This window comes from Etheostoma cragini, chromosome 2, assembly GCF_013103735.1.
Source record: "Etheostoma cragini isolate CJK2018 chromosome 2, CSU_Ecrag_1.0, whole genome shotgun sequence".
NCBI lineage: Eukaryota > Metazoa > Chordata > Actinopteri > Perciformes > Percidae > Etheostoma > Etheostoma cragini.
Window position 1 is genome coordinate 28,112,722 of NC_048408.1, and position 21,062 is coordinate 28,133,783.

At 40.8% G+C, this 21,062-nt stretch overlaps 1 protein-coding gene and 1 long non-coding RNA gene across 25 annotated transcripts in view; both read right to left on the reverse strand.

Moving 5' to 3' along the window:
• Positions 1-21,062, reverse strand: part of cacna1ab (calcium channel, voltage-dependent, P/Q type, alpha 1A subunit, b) — a 140,766-nt gene that overhangs the window by 85,363 nt on the left and 34,341 nt on the right. For all 24 annotated transcript variants that reach the window (XM_034900456.1, XM_034900498.1, XM_034900549.1 and 21 more), the window contains exons 2-3: positions 19,116-19,221; positions 18,550-18,689 (exon numbers count right to left, since the gene is read on the reverse strand). In XM_034900456.1, coding sequence (XP_034756347.1) covers positions 18,550-18,689; positions 19,116-19,221 — 246 coding nt within the window. The remainder of the gene's footprint in view (positions 1-18,549; positions 18,690-19,115; positions 19,222-21,062) is intronic.
• Positions 2,462-11,458, reverse strand: LOC117934684. Its single transcript, XR_004654542.1, has 3 exons — positions 11,400-11,458; positions 9,908-9,913; positions 2,462-2,473 (listed from the first exon to the last, which is right to left on the reverse strand). It is a non-coding gene; the product is annotated as an uncharacterized LOC117934684 (long non-coding RNA).

The window sequence follows — 21,062 nt, forward strand, 5'->3', positions numbered from 1 at the left end:
TCAACCTTTTGGTCAACAAGGTCATGTTAAAAACAACACTGTGTCGTAAAAATAAAATGTGGTGTCTGTTATGATTCAAAGCAGTCTGCTAGTCTACAAATGTCCCAAATCCATGAAAACCTTTTTTAAATCCATTTCCAGCCAATAACTGTTAGTATATCATTCTATATCATAGATAGGTATTGTAATTTATTGTGCTATAATATCAATGATTAGGCCTTTCTAAAATCACTTTTTATTGTGTGTAAAAGTTCCACTAATTGAGATTAGCTCCCTTAAGCATGCAACGTTCCTCTCAGTTTATAGTTTATATTAAGTAAATCAACTGTAAAGTCTGAGTTCTAAAATATCAACACATTCAATTTAGGCAAAAACTGTCCAAAACTACCAAAACGATCCGGAGATACTGGAGTGTGTGATGTCCTGTTGTCTCTGTCTCTACAGAGGGACACCAGTGTGATGATGATAATGACTGATGGCCCTGATGAGGAAGATCTCGGGGGTCACTCACCACCTACCCTTTGCCTGGTCTCTCCCCGTACATGGCATTGCCATGGCAACCGGCGATTCCTCTCTTTGCCAAGTCTCCACGGTTACCGACCTGCTCTCATTCATAAGCGTTGCCAGGGCAACGCAGTCCCGGCTCATTGATGGAATCTCGGCATTGCCGCAGCAACGAGGATTGGAAGTGGGTCTCCTAACGATCGATTTTCAACCCCTTCCGCACTTCCCTCCCACCCACACTCAGACACACACACACACACACACACACACACACACGCACACACACACACACACACAACACTATCCTAAACTACCCCCTAACAACAGCAGCTCCTATGGTGCAAGCATACAGTATGTCACATAAGCGGAACTTCCCTTGCATGCAGACACACACACATACACTGACCAAAGGAGTGTTACCTTTCCCGCATACAAACAGAGATACACTCTCATCAAATATTGTGTATGTGCTCACTCTGCACAGAGAGTATGGATGCGATCTGATGACAGTGACGAATGCAGCTCAGCCCAGGTAGTATGGATGACCCAATTCCTCTGCTTCTGCTGATGTGTTGAATGCTAAAATTGTTGTTTTACAACATGTAGGAAGACATATAAATCACACATACACACACAAACATATAAAAGGAGATACAACGGTCTAATTCTATATATGTAGTCTTTTGGAAAATCCTAAACAAGTAATTCAGGGATGCTGTCTCACCAGGAACTCAATTCCAATTGATTTTGATTGGTCAAATTAATCAAGCCAAAATGTTTACTATTTTTATTTTTGCATATGGAAGAACTGTTTTAGAAACACAAATGCTTGTGTAGCATTGCTGTGGGTGTAATATCAATAAATATGACATTATTATGTTGATTATTGGCATAAGTAAATGTCATGAGGGCAAAAGCGTGTGGACTTTCTTTGAAAAAATGTATGTATTTTGTCATCTGTATAAGTTATGATGATTATTTCTTCACAGTGTGACTCCCAAGACATATGAGAAGTGTTTTAGAGGTTTTACTGCTCTGTCTGTGATATCAATACATATCTGGAAGATTCATGTTCCATTTTATTTATTTATTTGTCTTTAAGGTTCTACAACCATTTTTAACATTCAAGTGACCTCATTGCAACCCAAATATTTTAATAACCCAGTTTGTCCTGAAAAAAATGATGTTCATATCTTGACTGTAGACAACAGAGTTGATGAAGCTTTTTTATAAAATGAATCCAGACGAACAATGAACTGTAAAAATGGCCTCAGGGCTCAGAGGGTTAAGTTGAGGCGTACACTAAATATTTTATTTAACTGCTACTTTATAAACAAAATGCTGGTACGTTTTTGCAGAACAAATGTTACGGCACTTTTATTCATATGGCAGAACAGTTTTTAAAAATGGCACTATATACACTACTTTTGAATTCATTATTTCGTTTTGCAATTAATCGCGATTAATCGGGGAAATTATGCGATGAATCGCAATTAACAATTTTAATTGCTGCCCAGCTCTAATTTTTAGACTTTAGACTATTTAGACTTACTTACGGTATAACTCAGAAGCTAAGACCCCATATTTTAAAACAATTACACAAGCTACCTGTGCAATTTGTTCATTTTAAGATGTTCTATTCACCTTCAGGGGTTTTATTCCTGATTTGCAAATGCCTTGTTTTGCACACTTAGGCCGTCAGACAGAGCAATCCTGGTTGTTCAGAGGTCCAAACAAAGACTTAAGTAATTTAATCTTTGTCATTGGGACTCTGATACTTTGCCACAACCTACTTGATGGGCTAAACTACAAAAATATGACTCAAGTCGTAGTAAAACCGGAGTGCATAGCTACATAACTGAGGTTTCCATTTATGTTATTACAGCTTACGTAAACTGACACCAATTAGAAAGGATGGGTCACAACCGGTATTGCCATTATATAAATAATAATGTTAGATGTGTAGTGGCTTATATGAGTGAATATGTACTGATAATGATACTTGATGGAATTTAAATGATGGCATAAGCTCAAACATAACATGCATGTGTCTGAGTGTGTTGTATGCTACGCATGCTATTACAGTGTGGCTTCTTTGGCAGAAATAGTAAAAACACACACTCATAGCATGCAAGAGACTGGGACAAGTTCCAGCCAGTGACATGTGCATGAGCTCTGTGTGTGTGTGTCTGTGTGTGTGTTTCTGTGTGTGTGTGTGTGTGTGTGTGTGTGTGTGTGTGTGTGCATGTAAATGGTTTATGTGTGTATAATGTGGAAATAGTGTGGGAGTGCCATGTGTCATCACAGTGTGAACTTGTGTCCCCTCATTGTCTCCCGCTAAGCCCTCACCCAACTCACACATGCAAGCACACACACCAGCAGTGTTCCAGTGTGACACAGTTAAGGAATTTGAACAATATGTTCCAATATAGGATAAGAAAAGAACAACTGGCATCATGCATGTCGAAAATATATAGGGAAGGCGGGTTTCATCATCTCCATTTAATCCAGATTATTTAGATATGTGTGCAAGAAAAGTGACAAATAAATACATGTAAAAAATTAACTGTCCTAAGTTTACCCACAGACAGGTGTTACCGGCAGTGACTGTTCATTCAAAACAACAACGGCGGACGTGATAGAAATATGGTTCATCCAATCACCTGTAAGGTATTTTTTTTAAAGTGCCTGCCTTTTCCCAAACACTTTCCAAAGATAGCTTCTCAGATTGTTCTCTGTTAACAGACAGTACCGTACAGTAATAGTTTTCCACTTGAAACAGCCATACTTGCACTTCTCAAGCACAATAACTCAGTCATGGCCTATCAGCCCTCCATCTCCCATTTCACTCAGTGGAGCAAAGAGAACCACCTACTCCTGAATGTCAGATCAACATTGAGCCAGTGGAGTGCCTTGAGTACCTTGGAATCACCCTTGACAATAAACTCAGTTCTGATCATCACCCTACCGCCATCCATAGACGCTGCCAACAGAGCTTCTCCGCCATCCAGAAACGCAGGGCAACTCAGTCACACCCCACCTTCTGCTCCTCCTGTCAACCTCTTCTACTGTTCCACATGCTACTTCACCACTGTCACCAACAGGGACAAAAAGCATTAGTCTCGATACTGCCAACCTCCAAGACCTCACTGGCACTGCCATCACACACAGAGCACTCACCATAGCACACGACCCACGCCAGTAATACTTAATGGACTCATTTTCTTGTGAATGTATTGGGTTACTTCGTAGAATTGTGTTTTTTTTTTAATTAAAGGTGGACAGCAGGCAAAGGAAAAACAGGGTGGAAAAAACAGAAACTCCTTTCAGTAACTTTGAAGGAAATTGTTGTTACTTACGGTACAATGCATGGTGCATCACGTGCATTCATGTGAATGGTCCAGCTCGTGTTTACTTTTATGCAGTGCAAATGGGGAAACATGCAGCCACAGAAAACTATGTTGGATGGTTAGAAAGAAAAGACACTAACCAAGACATGCACCTAATTGCAGGGCCAGCTGGAAGGAAAGCTTCTGTTATGTGTATATAGGCTGCTAAAACACATTTCCTCTCACAAAGGACAATACATGATCTATCTACTTTCTGCTCAGACTACAAATGTTTGCAGAGCAGTATGGATACGTATATAACAGGTGAGCCAGTTAGGGTGCCCACGAGGGCTGACAAAGTTTACTTGAGAGTTAACCTATCTAGCGGAACAGGAGACTCCAGCCATCTAGCTCCTGTCCCAGGAGTGACTTTAAGGACTGGGTCTCATTTCAATAGGCGAAATGTGAGAAGGCCTTTCGATCTGGAGGACATGATCCAACATTTGCTGTAGCCAAGGTCCATGAGCAGCATTAGTAGAGTTTAGAATATAATGGTGACAAACTCTGCTTTTGAGGGTTCCACTAGGAAGAGTTGGGGACTACTATTTGTGCTACGGGACGTCAAGATGCCAAGATGCGTTCTGAACACACACGTTTGGAAGTGCTCCACAGACCTAAATGGTTTTCTTGACTTATATTTTGAACAAAATAATTATCTTTCAGTGATTCTGACAATTACTGTACTCAGCTACTTTTGGTTAACACCAATAAGCCATAATGAAATAAACAGAGAGAAGATCGAACAAAGCTGGTAAGTTGCTAACTTATGCTAACTCTGCTAGCAACCTTTTTACTCCAACTCTGGGCAGGCAAGCTGAATCTAAGAATACGCTCATTGACAACATGCACGACAATCTGGGCCCAGAGTCTGAACAAACAAAGGTAACACTGTTAGGAGAAGACTTTCCACTTCTTCTATCGCACCTGCAGTTAAACAGAGGAGAGCTGAAACGGAGACCACTACCATTTTCTCCCATCTCATGTCGCTAACCCACTTGATTAACAGCAGGTCGGGTGCCATGGAGAAGGTGGTATTTAATCTTAAACTCAATGGCTTAGCTAATAAAGGAGAAGCAAGACGTCCGCAAAGAAGTCATTGAAGTTTGCTGGGCTCCTTTCCCAGAAATCAAAGAGAAACTACCGGACTTCATTGAAACCATGAATTTGTTTTATTTTCAGGCTTGTATTAGTTGCCTGAAAATATCCAAAAATAAGTCAAAAAGCCCCCAAAGCAAAGGCGAGTCCTACAGTAAAGGCATCAGCAAACAGAAGGGTGGGTCAGATGATGAGTTGACAACTACCAATGACAATGAAGCCCGGCCACGGCATGCTCGTGAACACGATGATTCTGTTTTGCTGTATGAATTATACTTTCTTTTGGTTTTGAAATTATTTTATTGGTAATAGCCAACATTTCAAACAACGTACAGTATATGTAGCTAAGATGTGTTCAGTGGGTGTATGTTGTTTTTTAAAAATGAATTTAACCCAGGTGATTGTGACTACTGGGTGGACAGGGCGGTAAAACCCCTCAAGGAAAAAAACAAGTAAAGAAAACATTGTTTTTGTTCTCAAAACCTCTCACACCCCTGCCCTTCTCTCCCTCTGTCTCTCTCCTATTGTTACGGGACATTAAGCAGCACTTTACAGCCGTTATGTCACCTCTGACCCCTATCCTGCTTCACCAAGGTGGTACGCCCCAATGAATTTCTCTTATTGGGAGAGCCCATTTGCTAGGTGGAGAGGGGTGTCTGGAGAGAAATGGACGGTTGGGTTGAAACTGAAGGGGGATATTCTAGTGGCTCCATCAATTCAGGGGTTGGAAGTCTTTTTTCGACAGCTCATGACATCAGACCTCTCCCTCTTAATTCATCAAAGACACATTTTTTGTCCGATCCAAAGGTCTCTCTTTATCTCTCATTTCCTTCTTCTTTTTCAGTTCTCTTTTCTGTCCTATGGTTGCTGGAGAGCTTTCATTGGCAGAGGCAGGATGCAAGCACTCTCATTCTGACCATATTCTCCATCCTCAATCCCCCCCCCCCCTTCCACTTCATTTTCTCGCACACACATTATTGCTGATCTCAGCAGAGTGCTAACACTCAGCTGATGGACTCTCTCCCTACCTCCACCCCCAACCACACTCCCTTATTTTCCCTTCATTCCGTTCTTCCTCCGCCATCCCTTCTCTCTCCCTCTCTTAGTGCTCTTCTTTTCAACTGAATTCAATTGTATTTAAAATGTCAAATCACAACAGGAGTTATCTCAGGACACTTTACAGATAGATCAGTCTAGACCACACTCTATAATTTACAACGCACCAACAATTCCCCCCTAAAGAGCAAGCATTTGGTGCGAAAGTGGCGAGGAAAAACTTCCTTTCAAGCGGCAGAAACCTCGGACAGACCCTGACTCTTGGTGGGCCGCCATCTGGCCCAACCAGTTAGGACACAGAGACACTGATACAGATATGGAGAAATATGATTCATAATAATTATAGCAGTTGGCAAGATGAACAGTAGCAATTATCTTACCAATAAGGATAATAGAACTATGACTAGAACTATTGGTAGTAGCCAATATAACGGTAGAGCTGAAATGATTAAATTATATAGTACATGTTGCTGATGATACTTACATATTTTTACATTTTGAATGCAAGACTTTTACTTGTAACAGAGTATTTTTTACAGTGTGGAATTGGTACTTTTCCTTAAGTAGAGCATCTGAATACTTCTTCCAGCTGTGGTAACAGAGCAAGGCATGTTCGATCTGCCTTCACTTTGATTTTCCCATCTACTGTATAATTTCAAATGAATAACCTCATTCTCTAGTGTCAGTCCTGCTCCATCCACCCCTGCCCTTTAATTACATCCTCATTCATCTTTCTCCTGTTCACACATCATCGTCATTCTTCCTCCAGTTTTTCCATTCTCGTCTTTCTCTGCCAGGCCGGCTTGGCCCACCTGTCCTCCGGCTCCAGTCAGCATGACTCTTGCACCTCATTGGGATTTCTGTCTCCTTGTCTGTGTGTCTATTGCCTCTCAGTGTGCCTGGGGTTGTGTTTGTGCATTTAACATGTGTATGTAACTTAAACAGAAAAAGAACAGAAAAAACATATACCGCACAAGTATGTAAGCATGTGTTATTTTCTGTTTTTGATAGATTTGCAGTTGTTTGAGGCTGCAAATTCTCAGAAATCTGTATTTGTGATGTCCAATGAACCACCCACACCTAACTCCATCTACTAATCAATACATTATAGTTCCAGCAACCAATATTATTAGTTTATAAATCATTCACTGGTTTAGGGCCAAAATACATTTCTGATCTGCTACTACACTACGAACCACCCAGACCTCTCAGGTCATCTGGGACAGGTCTACTTTCTGTCCCCAGAGTCAGAACCAAACAGGGGGAAGCAGCGTTCAGTTTCTATGCTCCTCATATCTGGAATAAACTCCCAGAAACCTGCAGAGCCGCTGCTACTCTCAGTTCTTTTAAATCAAGGCTGAAGACCTTTCTTTTTGATGTTGCCTTTCTTTAAATTATGTTCTTTTAATGTTTAATTTCTTATGCTGCACTGTAACTTTTACTCTTGTGTTTTATGTGTCTTAATGTTTCTATTTTTAATTCACGTGTTTTATCTGTTTTTATTTTTTAACTGTTTTTATTTCTTAACTGATTTTGTGTAAAGCACTTTGAATTGCCCTGTTGCTGAAATGTGCTATACAAATAAAGCTGCCTTGCCTTGCCTACATGGATCAAATGATTACATGCATTGTAATCTATATACATGACATTCCACTTCCGGAATTAGTCTGTTGCTGCGGAAATTACACCAAATTAACCTTTCCTTGTGTTGGGATTCTAACCTTCGGGGGATTTCTGAGGACTATGGTTAACTTCTCCTAAAACCTCTGCAGGGTAAATCCAGACAGCTAGCTGGACTATCCGTCCAATATAAATAAAACAAATAAAACAACTTTTGAAGGTACACTCGTACGTACTTCCTTCCCTTCCTTTTGCAGCAAAACCGGTGCTCCGTACAATGCTTAGCGCCGCCCAACACAATGGTTTAAAGACATGCCAATAAGCCAGAGCATGTTTTTTCTCCATTCCAGAATGATGTTTGGACTCGCCAGACCCTCCTCCACAGAGTTTTGGAGGAAGATCTGACAATGCAAGCCTACATGCAATGTGAAAGGTGTTTCTAGTAAAACATCCACAGAGAATTATCCCCCATCTTTGCACCTTTTTGTTTTTACTTAATGTAAAATTTCTGTTTGGTTCAGTATCACTTCTCTAATGTACTTGTTGCCTGTCTGCAGTGTTGGAATTCACACGCCGAGGCACCAACCCAGCAAATAGCTAAAGCCCATCATGAGTTGCTGGACACTGGACTTACTTTCATCATGTGGCCAGACATATAATTCCAATACAGGTTTTTTGCGGGTCAACCGCTTTGTAAATTCAACATTATTGAGGCTTGGTTGACTTGTTATTGTCAATATAATGATTGATGTATATTGATTATTGCATCAGTGGTGAAATGATCACTTCCCTGATGGTAAACAAGTTTACTGATTTATGTTGAGACAAATTACATGTTTACAACACAATTAGTTGTTTAGAGTCTAGTAAAGTGCGGCAGGGCCGGAGCTGATAGAAATTAAGTGCCTTGCTAAAGGACACTCAAGCAGGACAAATACTTGTCAGCACTGTGGGAGTGATGATGAACTGGTCCAATGCCTAACTTTACTGCCCTCACATTGTGTATCTGTAGGTGTGCGCTTGTGTCTGTGACTCTATTTCTGTTCAAAAGGGTGTGTGGGTGTGCACAAAGCACCACACGCTGAAGCAGGCTTTTAACAAAAAATATTTTGTCACCTGCTATATTTCCTACCTTTTGTTTCAAAATGGCTGGATGATCTGCAGTAACAAACAACTATTATCCCCATCCGCATATATACCAGATAATCCATCAAATAAACTGCTCAAAGTGAACCTGACCTAATTCAAAGACAGTAGTAACCTGACAAACATGCACAGGTAGCTCCCTGATTTAAATGCCCAGAATTAAATTTTTCAACAGTCGAAAAACTGTTAATGAGCAAAAAATGTAAAGGCCCGGGGCCTCATGTATAAAAGTTGCGTACAGACGAAAAGCTTGTGTAGGCTGGTTTTTACGGACACTTTGTTACAAAAAAGTCTTTTCTGACTCTGTAACGTGGTTGAATTCTGACAAAATAATGTTTCCACTTCACTTACTGGCATATGTCTGTAACATTGTCTATGGAAAAACATTATTATATCCGCTGATATTCCATAAAAGTTTAAACATTTTACGTGGATAAAGTTAAACATCTTTCACACACTAATAATTCAGTTGCAGGCAACTTAACCTCTGTTAAACATGAGGACGGGAAATGAATGACAAATCCATTTAGGAAATGTTTTCAGTGATCCTCAGTATTTCCCCTCACTGTGCAACAATAAGACCAGCACGGAAAAATGCGATAGCGTCTGTGAGTCTGTAGTTGCGGAGGCTCAGATATCCATGTTGTAGAAGAGGAGGGATGCCCGGATCCATCTCCCCAGCAACAAACCCTGATTGATCCCGTGGATTATTTGTAGGCTATGTAAGTGAACAAGGTGTACCCGGTCCACCAAACACTGGGCCGTGTTGTCTGTCTCAATTCTGCACACATCTCTCTCACTGTAGTCCTATTCAATATTTCATTATTCCATCCATCCGCAGCGGATCCGTTCACACTGTCACCTGCTGTGGAGACGCTGGCCTCACTAACCTCTCCTCCTCTGAGTCCGATCGCCCTCGTGAGCTTAGTACGCTCAGTGAAACTGAGCTTATAACTTATATAAAATAATAATAAAGAATTGGCATTACATCAGTGAGTTCAAACTGCTTATTGTGCATAATTTGGACTGACACTGTGTTGCATGTTGTCCTGTATCTGCTGTGGCGCTGCCACTACTGGGTTGATTTCCACTTCGACATTAGACTTTTATTTTTATTTCTGTCATGGATCGGTGCATTCACTGCCCAGTCACCATTTGCCACACTGGGCATTTTATTTAATTGCTTATCTGAGATGACAAACCTCCAAAACAGAACTTTTTTTCTAGCCTCCACCTTGGCGATCAGCACATCAAACGTCACAATAAATTATTTTTTTCGTCTAGAGGGGGATAATTAATTTCCAAATTAATTTATGGGAAGAGGCCTGACGGGGTCGGTGGCTAGTTCACCTGCGCTTAATTTCACGTTGATTGTGATGTGTTAAAGGAAAAGTGCGCAAGACGTGGCGTACACCCGGTTTTATACATGTTATTTCTGTGAGTAGGTACTGTTCAAGTTTTGGCCCTGATCTCTATCACAGAAAGAAAACTGCTTTTCACTAGATTTCTGTCAAACAGTTCAACCACTGTCAGAAAGTAATGAAGGTATATTTAACCACGGCAAACTCAAAATGGCTATATGTACAGTAACTTTCAGTTTGTCTTAATTTCAACGGCCCCTTTGGAAAAAAGCGGTTGGGTTTTTATCACACTTGCTGTCGTTAAGGTCTAGGAGTTAGCTATCTGGGAGGTCATATAGTTGCAATAAATGTTTTGCTTGGACAGATAATCATTCATTTACAATAAGAGAATAAGTTACAGCTGCTTCATTGCATTTCAACATTACACAGTTTCAGAAACATTTAAAAGTTACATATGGTCACTTTAAGTTGTAAGATACTTTACTTTACTTTAAAGATTTTGATTTTGATTAAAATAATTACAATGGTCATTGCAGTGCTGGTGCGTTCATATGCAGCAGATAGCCTGCAGGGCACTGAGTCAGAGGGTATGGGAGAACATACAGGAGAGTGATGAGCCTGTAAATGAAATGACAGCAGAGCAATAATGATAATGAAAGTGATGGCAAAGGGACCATTTCCAGCCAGGTACTCTCCCTCACTCTGTGTGACCTCGTTTTTCTCTCCCTGCTGGACTTCATTTCCCTGCTCGATGTTTATCTAGTATTTTCTCAGAGGACGTACTGTAACCCTGTGTGCACAAATTCACAGTATTGAATTAAATTCTCATTTGGTGTTGGAGAGTGACCTGATTCACTGAATCACATGAAAAAGCAGCTGATGTTTCATTTACAGCAGTGTTGGAAGAAGTATCCAGGCAATCAAATACTAGTACTAATACCACACTGTAAAAATACTCACAAGTAAAAGTCCTGCAATGAAAATGTTAATAAAAGTATGAAAGTTTCAAGTTTTGGAAACAATCCAAACTGTCAATCAACTAAGTGTTTGATGGTCTAATCATTCCAGTTGGACTTGTAGGCAGTTATGTTGTTGAGTAGTTTATAATAAAACATCGCATTTCATAAACTACATGTGTTTTGTTTGCAAAAATCTTAATTAGTAAAGTAACTATGTAACTAAAGCTGTCAGATTGATGTACAGGAGTAAAAAGTAGAATTTGGTAGACAGTAGAAAGTTGCATGAAAAGAGAAGACTCAAGTAAAGTACAAGTTCATCAAATGTGTACTTTAGTAGAATACTTGTAGTTGCATTCCAACACTGATTCACAGGGCAAAGCTTCCCAGGCTTAATGTTCTTCATCTTGTCCTAAACTTTTTTGGACAGCATGAGTCGATAACAGCTGGATAAATATCTGTATGAAGACCTGTTTCATGTAAATTGTCCTGTTTTTGACGCAAAACTCAGCAGTCAGTTGTCCCTGCAGTGAGTCAAATGCTCCTGTTTCCCCTAATGTCATTTGGAAGCTTTGCCAGATACACTAGTGACTCAGTATGCCGTCTTTTTTCCCTGAGATGAGACTAGATGTTTTTACAAGCCCCGTGAGATGTCAGTGTCTCACCTGCACAGTCTGTTCAATCTCTCCTTTAAGGGACGAAAAAAGACTAATCTCATGTGTGTGCACAAACTAAACCTAACACACATTTTAACAGACAAGGACCACTTTGAAGTCAGTAGACTTTTTAGATTTTTTTTTTTGGTAATACAGCTGAAAGTGCATGTGGCACCTACAGTACAAAACCTAGAGCTGGGCAAAATATCCATATTATATCGTGATATGAGACGAGATATTGTCTTAGATTTTAGTTATTGTAATATTATGGCTGTAAATGTTGTCTCTTCCTGGTTTCAAAGGCTGCATTACAGGAAAGTGATGTCCTTTTCTGAACTTACCAGCCTGTTGTAGCTCTTCTATTATTAGCCTTTACCCACTTAGTCATTATATTCACATTACTGATAATTATTCATCAAAAATCTCCTTGTGTAAATATTTTGTGAAAGCACAAATAATCATCACTACAATATCTACAGCCAATGCTCTCCGTGTCCCGCTGGAGACCAGATCAGACCAGGTCGAGGTCGTCAGCGAAGCTTTCTAGCAATGTTTACGCTGGCCGAGCCCCACTGATGTGGGCCGTCTGCGGTTGCAGGACCCGGAGATCACCTCCAGTGATTCAGTTGGACTGTTGAGTGTTGAGATAATTAAAAGGTATTTACAGTATTTAGAAGCAGGCGGGCTGCGAGTTAGCTGATGCTAGCTTTCTTGCTACATAAATAAGCAGGACAGAGTTGTCCCTCATCTGGCGATAGAAACCCTGCTGTCCCCCCCCGTCCTGTTGGCTCAGCGCTCCACAGACTAAGTCCACAGGTAAAAATTGGTTTTGCATCAAATGCATCGCAAGAAGTGTTGCAAAAGTCGAATGCGCAGACTCGCCGTGTGTGATGCGAGATAGCACACTGCAGCAACAGATTCAAGAGGTTGGAATCACTGAGTTGTGGTTGTACTGGAAAAGTGACTGAAGTGAAAAAAAAAGAAATACAAGTACAGATATGTTTTACAAGCTCTCAAATCATATTCTCACATCGCATCTAGATCAATTTTAGTTGTACAAGCCCTCAAGTCATATTCTACGAGCACTCACATCGCATCTACGCGCTCTCACATTTTGCACCATGTTTGCCTTCATTTGAGAGGTCTATTTTTGAACACTTTCTCTGTGAACGTCCATTAAAAAAGTCGTAGGGATGTCTATGGTGTCCTCTAATTGACTGGCCCAGTGTCTACGGTAAAATATTAGATTACTGCGTGACGTCACGTCACAGCACTGAAAATCAATGGACGGTCATCCCTGAATACTAAATACACTGGTCACTGTGTGTGTGTGTGTGTGTGTGTGTGTGTGTGTGTGTGTGTCCCCTCTCCTCTTTAATTCCCTCTCTCATTAATTCTTGTCCTCATCAAGTATATCCCCCTATGTGTTTGCCAAGAACGAAGTCAGCACACATTAGAGTTGACCACAAACACACACACACACACCATAACACAGTGGCAGAAGCCTTATCAGTCACGACTTGCACTGCACAAGCACAAACACTCCTAGAAACCAAGAGGAGAGAAAAGTGAGAAAGGGATAGACCGACACTTTTAAAACGTAGAATAAAACTGAACTAAAAGTCTGAAGGCTTTGATGCTGCAATGTTTGCTTCATACCACATTACGAAACTGTTGGAACAAACAATGATTTTTGGAGCCTTACCAGTAGCATGAATAGCTTTCGTAAATGTAATGGGATTATACTTCGATTTGGAGGCATCTTCTATGCAAAATGTAAATGTTGGCTGAACAGTGACACTGAGTAAAAACATCATCAAAAGCTTGAGGAGGAGAGGGTTCATTCTTTAGGGACCAGGAGGAGCCACTAGATTTTTGTTCATTTTTTGTGAAAAGGAACATTTTGAGCTGTGCTGCACATGGATGAAGCATTATATTTGGTTGTGGCTGGGCCTTGCTACAAATTTATCCTGGGGGCAGACTACAATACAGGCAAGAGAATAAAATCCAGAGGTAGAAATAAAACACGTTTCCCACAGACCGCCATCAAAAGTAGACATTTTTAAAACTGTTGATGGGTTACCTTGAATGACACAGAGGGTTTTTCTGTATTATATTATTGTATTGTATTATCCTATTTGGATTTTTTTGAGATTTGAAACACCTTTCTCAGAGCCTAAAATATCTTATATAGGCCTATAAAAAATACTTTTCAGATATAATTTTAGCTTGGGCAGAACAATGTGGAATCCCATCAGAAAGAAAGCAACATCAGTTTTCCACCATTGTGAGAAGATTCAAAGAAGTTTCCAAGAGTGTCTTCCCTCTCAAGGTCTTAAATTGGTGAAATGTATTATGTTGTCCTCGGGTCAAATTGACCAGTTTTCCTATGTCAATGTTCTTTTTAACTACCCCAAATAACATGATTGATTCAACACAACATTATTTGGAAGGTACAAATCTCTATTTTCATGAATTTTGGAGTGTCTTTTTCAATTTTATAGCATTTAGAGAAGAAATTGGATTGGTTTTGAAATAGTATTGAGTAAAAGTTGATATATTCCAGTCTGAGATTATCCATCAATTATCCATCTTTCCTTTAATTTTAGTCTAAATAATTCCTAATTTCTGCTTTTCTAACTCAAAGAAATGAATATGCATAAATGCTTGAAATATGAGTGTAATTGGCATGGTAATCATGTGTATATACAGTATCTGAATAGTGAAATACAGTACATGTGTATGAGTGTAACAGCAGAGTGCATGTGTTATATAGGCTGTGCTGAGTGATTGATCATAGGGAGCAGGGAAAAGCAGGTTACTGCAGCGCACATGCACGCACACACACGCACGCACGCACACACACAAACACACACACACACACACACACACACATACCCTCTATGAGCCTGCTCCTTTCGGCGTTTGCTCTTTTTCAGCCCCCCCCTTTCCATCTCCATCTTTGCCATCCCTCCTCCTCCCATCCTTCCTCCAAACCTCTCACTCTCTCCATACATCACGCTTACCTCCCCCCCAACCATCACTCTTCCCTCCTTCCTGAGGTCTTCGTCCTCCAGCTTTACTTCCTCTCTGCTTTACATCCCTCTCACGCCTTCTTTGACAGACAAACCCATCTTGTACCCCACACCCACCACACCCCTCTCTCTCTCTCTCTGTCCTGTTATCCAGAGCCCAAGGGAACAGAGAGACATCGTCACGTGTCCTCTTCTTCGTCCACCTCCTCCTCCTTTTCCCTTCCTCTATCTAGCTGCAGAAGTACAGCTCTACTTTACTGCTGCTGAGGTTTCATCTCTCATAGGGCTCCATCTGTCTCTATCTATGTATCTGTGTATAAAGCTATCTATCTATCTATCTATCTATCTATCTATCTATCTATTTTAAGATGGTAGCGGAAAGTGCAGTCAAACACATCCCTCCAAAATCTCCCATGTGTTCAATTGGTTTAAAACCTGGTAAGAATGTGCACGTATATAATATGTTCTTTCACACAACATCAATCCTTTTTCCTAGCTTTTATTAGCTAGTGAAAGGAAAGGAATATAAAGTATATACAGCGACCAAAGACGGGACCCCATTCATTCCTGAGAAAGTTTAGCTTTTGCATATGCCGAGCAAGGTCCCGACAGCCTTAGGTGTTACTGGGCTTATAGAACATGCCCTCCAAAGACTCCCTGCTGGCTCCCTGCACACATACATGTCATGATATCATGTTTTGTATAAACTCCTTTAGATTTACCAAATCTTACTGGACTGAGTAGATCCAATTCTGATAGCGTAAATAATCGTTACAGTGTGTTTCTGAAAAATGTTAATTATCGTTTATAGCTGTTCCTTCAGTAATGAATGTGCATGTGGAAAAGTATTCTTGGCCCCTCAGAGCCCAGAGCTTTCAGCATTTCTACTGTGGTTTTTTTGTTTGTTTTATTGAGATAATCCAGGTAATCTATCTCCACACTACTTTTATACAGTCTCTATTGTACTCGACTGGACATGACATAAAGCTACTTCATCACTCCTTGTAAAAAATGATCTCTCAACATGTACTTGTGCCTTGTCATTGATTGACTGGCAATTTACAACCAATTCTTAAAGGCCTTGAACACCCACACAGGTGTTTATAGTTTATGTGGCTGATTGGACCTTTTCCAGGACTGTGTGGGTGTGGTTACACTGCGTGATTGACATCTTCCTGAGTCCACTGTCAGTGCTGTTGCACCCGTTAGGGCGGGATAAATGACACCTTTGTCATCCTTTTTGGTGGAAAGAATTTGTGAACTAATAAGTTCCCATCAAAGCTACCTTACACCTAAAAGAGTCTAATCAGCCCGAATAACTGAAAACACCTGCGTGGGTGTTCAGAGGCTTTAAGTTTGGATGCAGACCTCCCTTCTGATGAGCGTGAGTCAAAGGGAAGAATGTATTGATCCCAAAGTGTGTTGCAGAGTGTTGCATCACTTGCCTTTGTAATTATTTTTTGTATTCCAAGAACTGAAATTAACAATATTTAACAACATTCCGAGAATTCAGGGTCAGCTAGCTAGATTTCTGTGGAAGCTTTCAACCACATGTAAAAGCTGAAAGCTCTGGAAGAAATGAAGTAAACAGGCCCAGTAAACAGCCTTAGTTTGGAGTGTTACTGTGACAAAAGGTTACACTTTTGTGGGGGCGAAGTATGTGACACATTCCTACCCAGGGAACCCCACCCTCTGAGCTCTGTTCTGTTCTGTGATTCTGAGCACAGCATGCCCATTTCCCATGATAAAGTACCATCTTTGTGTGTTTTCACCACCTCGCATTGCTCTATGTGAACACACTTTTAGCGAGGACTGGCTACATTTTCTGTCTGCTTTTACTACACCGTGGTAGCAGTAAACATCTTGTGAAGATAAGTGACAAAGAGACTGACTGGTTGATAGCATGGTTCCTGTGTTGAGAATTTAAAAGTAACAGATTTGAAGCCTCGGTCGAAACAAAACACTGGTGCTTTATCAGTGTATGTCTTGATTAGAACTCCCATTTGGTGCATTGTTTGGGTCACAGCTGCTGCTGCTGTAATCTGATATAATGTAGTTCTTGTTTTAGCTCTGACAGTTAGTGCTTTTGCAATGAACAGAGTAAGTACAAGAGAAAGGGAGAGAGAGACAGACGGATGGAGGGAACTCGGCTACCACTCTCTAAGCTATTGCCATAACAACAAACCCGCTCCCCCATCTCTTGGAGAAGTGACATTTCACTTTGCCCTGGTTGCTGCTCCCTGCAGTGCTGCTCTGATCCAGGCTCTGTGTGTGTATGTGTGTGTGTGTGTCCTCATTAAAGAAGGCCTGCGACTGAGGGGGAGTGGCCCTGATCACACACGCACACCTTGTCAAAGCAGACCTCTGCTGCGTCTGTGTGAGTGTGTGTGAGAGCAGAAAAGAGAGGACATCATGCTACTATAAAATGCAGACACACACACAGATTCTGACGAAGAATCAAATGTCAAAATAGCTACACTACTATCAAAGCTAATGAAGCACATTTTAAATTCACTGAAGTGTGTGTGTGTGTATCTTTTACATGTCTGTCTATATTTCAGTTTTTCCCCTTGACAAACACTTTATCTCCACCCATCCCCCCTTTTTCTCTCAGGCAGCCATATTTAGATCATGCAACAAACACACACCACCACCTTTACCACACACACACAAACAGAGACAGGCTCAAATGAAGTGATGAGTATGTAACACTTATTTTCAGCGGGCCTATGTAAAGATTTTTCACTACAAAAACTCAGTTTCACCCAGATTTGATGTTGCCATACATTACGTTTTGTCTTCTGTTTCCTGCTGTCAGATGTCTCTGTTCAGCACTGGTTACACTACACGGAGTCCTCGCATGGTAAGGACCACTCAAAAAACGTTTTCGGTAACCGCAAATAAAGAATGAAATGAGCAAAAAAAGAGCTGCCGACTATGCAAAAGATCAACCGGAGCCCCTCTAACTAATTAGAAATAACAGAGACACAAATTGAATGATTTTTGCATTATTGTTTTTTTTTCGTCTAGTTGTTACTTGATTAGTAGCAGTAGAAAGCAGACCACTCCGCATTATTTCTTGACAGAAAGTAAAAGGCACTTAAGATAGGTAAATGAGATAATATCACTAAAAACCACAAAGCATATGTACTGTTTTTTAAGGTTATAAAAAAAAGAAAAAAAAACATATCAGTGAGACACTTTAAACTTGAAAATCCACTTACATAAATACACACACCATGCAGTGTGCATTGACCAGTAGGCCATTTATCCGGGAGGTTTGTTGTGGAGCAGAAGTTTCTGCTCGCCCATATTTACAGTGATCCTGTAACTCAGTGGGTTGAAATTCACTTTAACCATCTGATCACAGCCACCTGCTTTTGGCAGAAACCTGGGTTCAGAAATGGGTTTGGACTGGAAATCTTCCTCCATTGGATTAAAGGAGGAAAGAGAAACCCAGTCGATTCAAGGAGACTTTCTGGCCTAAAAAATCTCAACCTGATTCCCCCAACTATCCAGCACTAAAGTAGAACCGATGGAAACACTTCCTACACATTTCAGAATCCAGAGGGAGGTCCACATTAGGCACCATGTGGACAATTAGAAACATTGAACTAAAAATAAAATGCTAAACTCCCGTGAGTCAGTGACAAATACTGTATTTCCCCAACAAAAGTTAAAGACGTGAAGAAAAGATCTACCAAAGTCAAGTTACTAAAATGAGGACTCACCCGGTGAGCACGACCACAAAGTCCATGACGTTCCAGCCGTTCCTCAGATAGGAGCCCTTATGTAACGCAAAACCCAGGGCCAGGATCTTTATCCCCGATTCAAAACAGAAGATGGCTATGAAGTAGGGCTCCGTCTCCTCCTGCAGGGGGGGGGGGGAGCAGACGAGAGACAGGAAACAGGAGGAATGAAAAAGGAGTATGGGGTAGATCAGGTGAGGAGAGTAGAAAGAGCAGATGGAGTCCAAAGGAGGGGATGGACAAAAGTAGAAAGGGTTAGTGACAGGCAGATTGTGGGTGATTACTTTTTGTTTACATGGAGTTTGTTTATTGGGAAATGTGTATTAAAAAATAAAAATGTTGGACTATAAAATTCCATCCATGTGTGAATTTGTGTGTTTATTTGTGCCTGTGTGAATGTTTCTCTTGTGTGTCTCTACTGCAATTCAAATGTCTCAGTAGGTTTTTAAGCCTTTCTATGTGTGCATGTGTGTACGTGCTTGTTTCTGTGTGTGTGTGTGTGTGTGTGTGTGTGTGTGTGTGTGTGTGTGTGTGTGTGTGTGTGTTACCAGTCGTTCAGACAGAGGCGTCTTGTCTCCATCAGGAAGGTGCTGTTCCAGAGCCAGGACAATGCAATTTGCAATGATGGTGGTAAGGATCATCCATTCAAACGGAGTGCAGCTGGAGTTAAGGCCAACATCACCAACAAGACATACACACAAACACACACCTCGTATACATTCCCACCCTTCAGAGACCAAGCAACAGCTGATCAACTGCTGTTCAACATGTAGGAGGTCCCTATGGACAGGTACCACCAGTCTGTCCAGGGAACCTTTGAGACATTTTACTCTTGCTCGCTCTCTCTCTCTCTCTCTCTCCATATATTTCTTTCGATATCTAATGTCAAACTGTCCAATAAAGGTAAAATTGCATACAAAAATGAATTATTCTTGATCCACGAGTTATGACATTTTCAAAATTGCATTGCATTGTCTGTCTGGCAGATGTCTATTTATTCTCTTATGTTAAAGTTCAAGTTAACATAAAAGACAGGAAGTAGGACCTACTGAGACTATTTGTTGGTCTGATTCTTTTTGTTTTATGTGTTTTTGCATCTGTGGTTTTCCTGCAAAGAGCATTGTGACTCATCTGTTTGTTTTAAGGTCTTTGTAAATACACTTAACTCCGCTTGAACTCTACAGTAGCTGACTTGGATTTTACACTGCATCTAAACCATTGTTGTCCTCATATGCAAGACACGGCTCTATGGGCTTAGGAATTCACAAAATGCTACATGTTTCAGACATGAGTTTGTTGAATAATAACTATAATAATAATAATAAAAATTCTTGAGGAAAGACTGGTGAGCATGCCTGCAGCCTGAAAGTCAGATTCAAAGTCTTTCAAAGCGGTAGCCTACGTTAGAATACCAACACACACACAGGCTGACTAACAGAGGTCGCCTGGTGGAGCAGCCAGCTCTTCACAGAGCTCCATCCAGTCAAGTGTGTTTATATTTGTTGTGGTGTGTGTGTGTGTGTGTGTGTGTGTGTGTGTGTGTGTGTGTGTTTGTGTGTTTGTGTGCGTGTGTGTGTGTGTGTGTGTGCGTGTGTGTGCGTGTGTGTGGGTGTGTGTCCATGCCTGAGTAATGGTCGCTGGGGGGGCAAAGATGACTGGATACATCCAGACAGATCAAGCCTGTGCCTAATTGGGCAGTCATTATCCTGTTATCCTGTATGTGTGGCTCTGTGTGTGTGTGTGTGTGTGTGTGTGTGTGTGTGTGTGTGTGTGTGTGTGTGTGTGTGTGTGTGTGTGTGTGTGTATGTGTTTCTGGTACGTGTCTATTGTTGTGTTTACCAGAAGCAACCTGACATTGACACTATGGCCGGAGGACGGCCTCTGTGTGTGTGTGTCTGTATGTGTGTATGTGTGTGTGCGTGTGTGTGTATGAGGGAGAGGAGGCTGCTGGCTGATGTTAAAGGATGAGACAGGTCAGTCTGCGGAGTGCACACTAACAAGACAGCGCTGAACTACACTGCACATGCTGACTAGGAAACACAGCCCACCCACCTGTGGAAGATGCAGCCCTGGAAACAGGATGGAACCTACCCGAATGTCATTTAGGAGCAAATAATACAAAATAAAAAAATACATTCTGGCTTTGATTTTGAAAGTTTAGGGAAATTGGTGCGCTTATATTATTGGTAAAATCTGTGTTTTGTGGCTCTTTCACACAGTTTGCTTAGTGCATTCTTGAACTAATAATCTTTTGTGTTAAATGCACCTTAACACAGGTGCAGGCTTAAAACTTAACACAGTTAGTGTTTCTCGCAGAATATACAGTTCAATAAGCAAAAGTGGAAATTATGCATTTATTTTGATTTTATTTAAGTTAATGATTTGGCACTCCTGCCTATTCTTTTTTTCTTCTAATCACTACAGGTAAGCATAGTACAAGTAACAACTTTCTGGATTTACTTCAATTTAAAGTAACCATATGCAGCTCACAGATG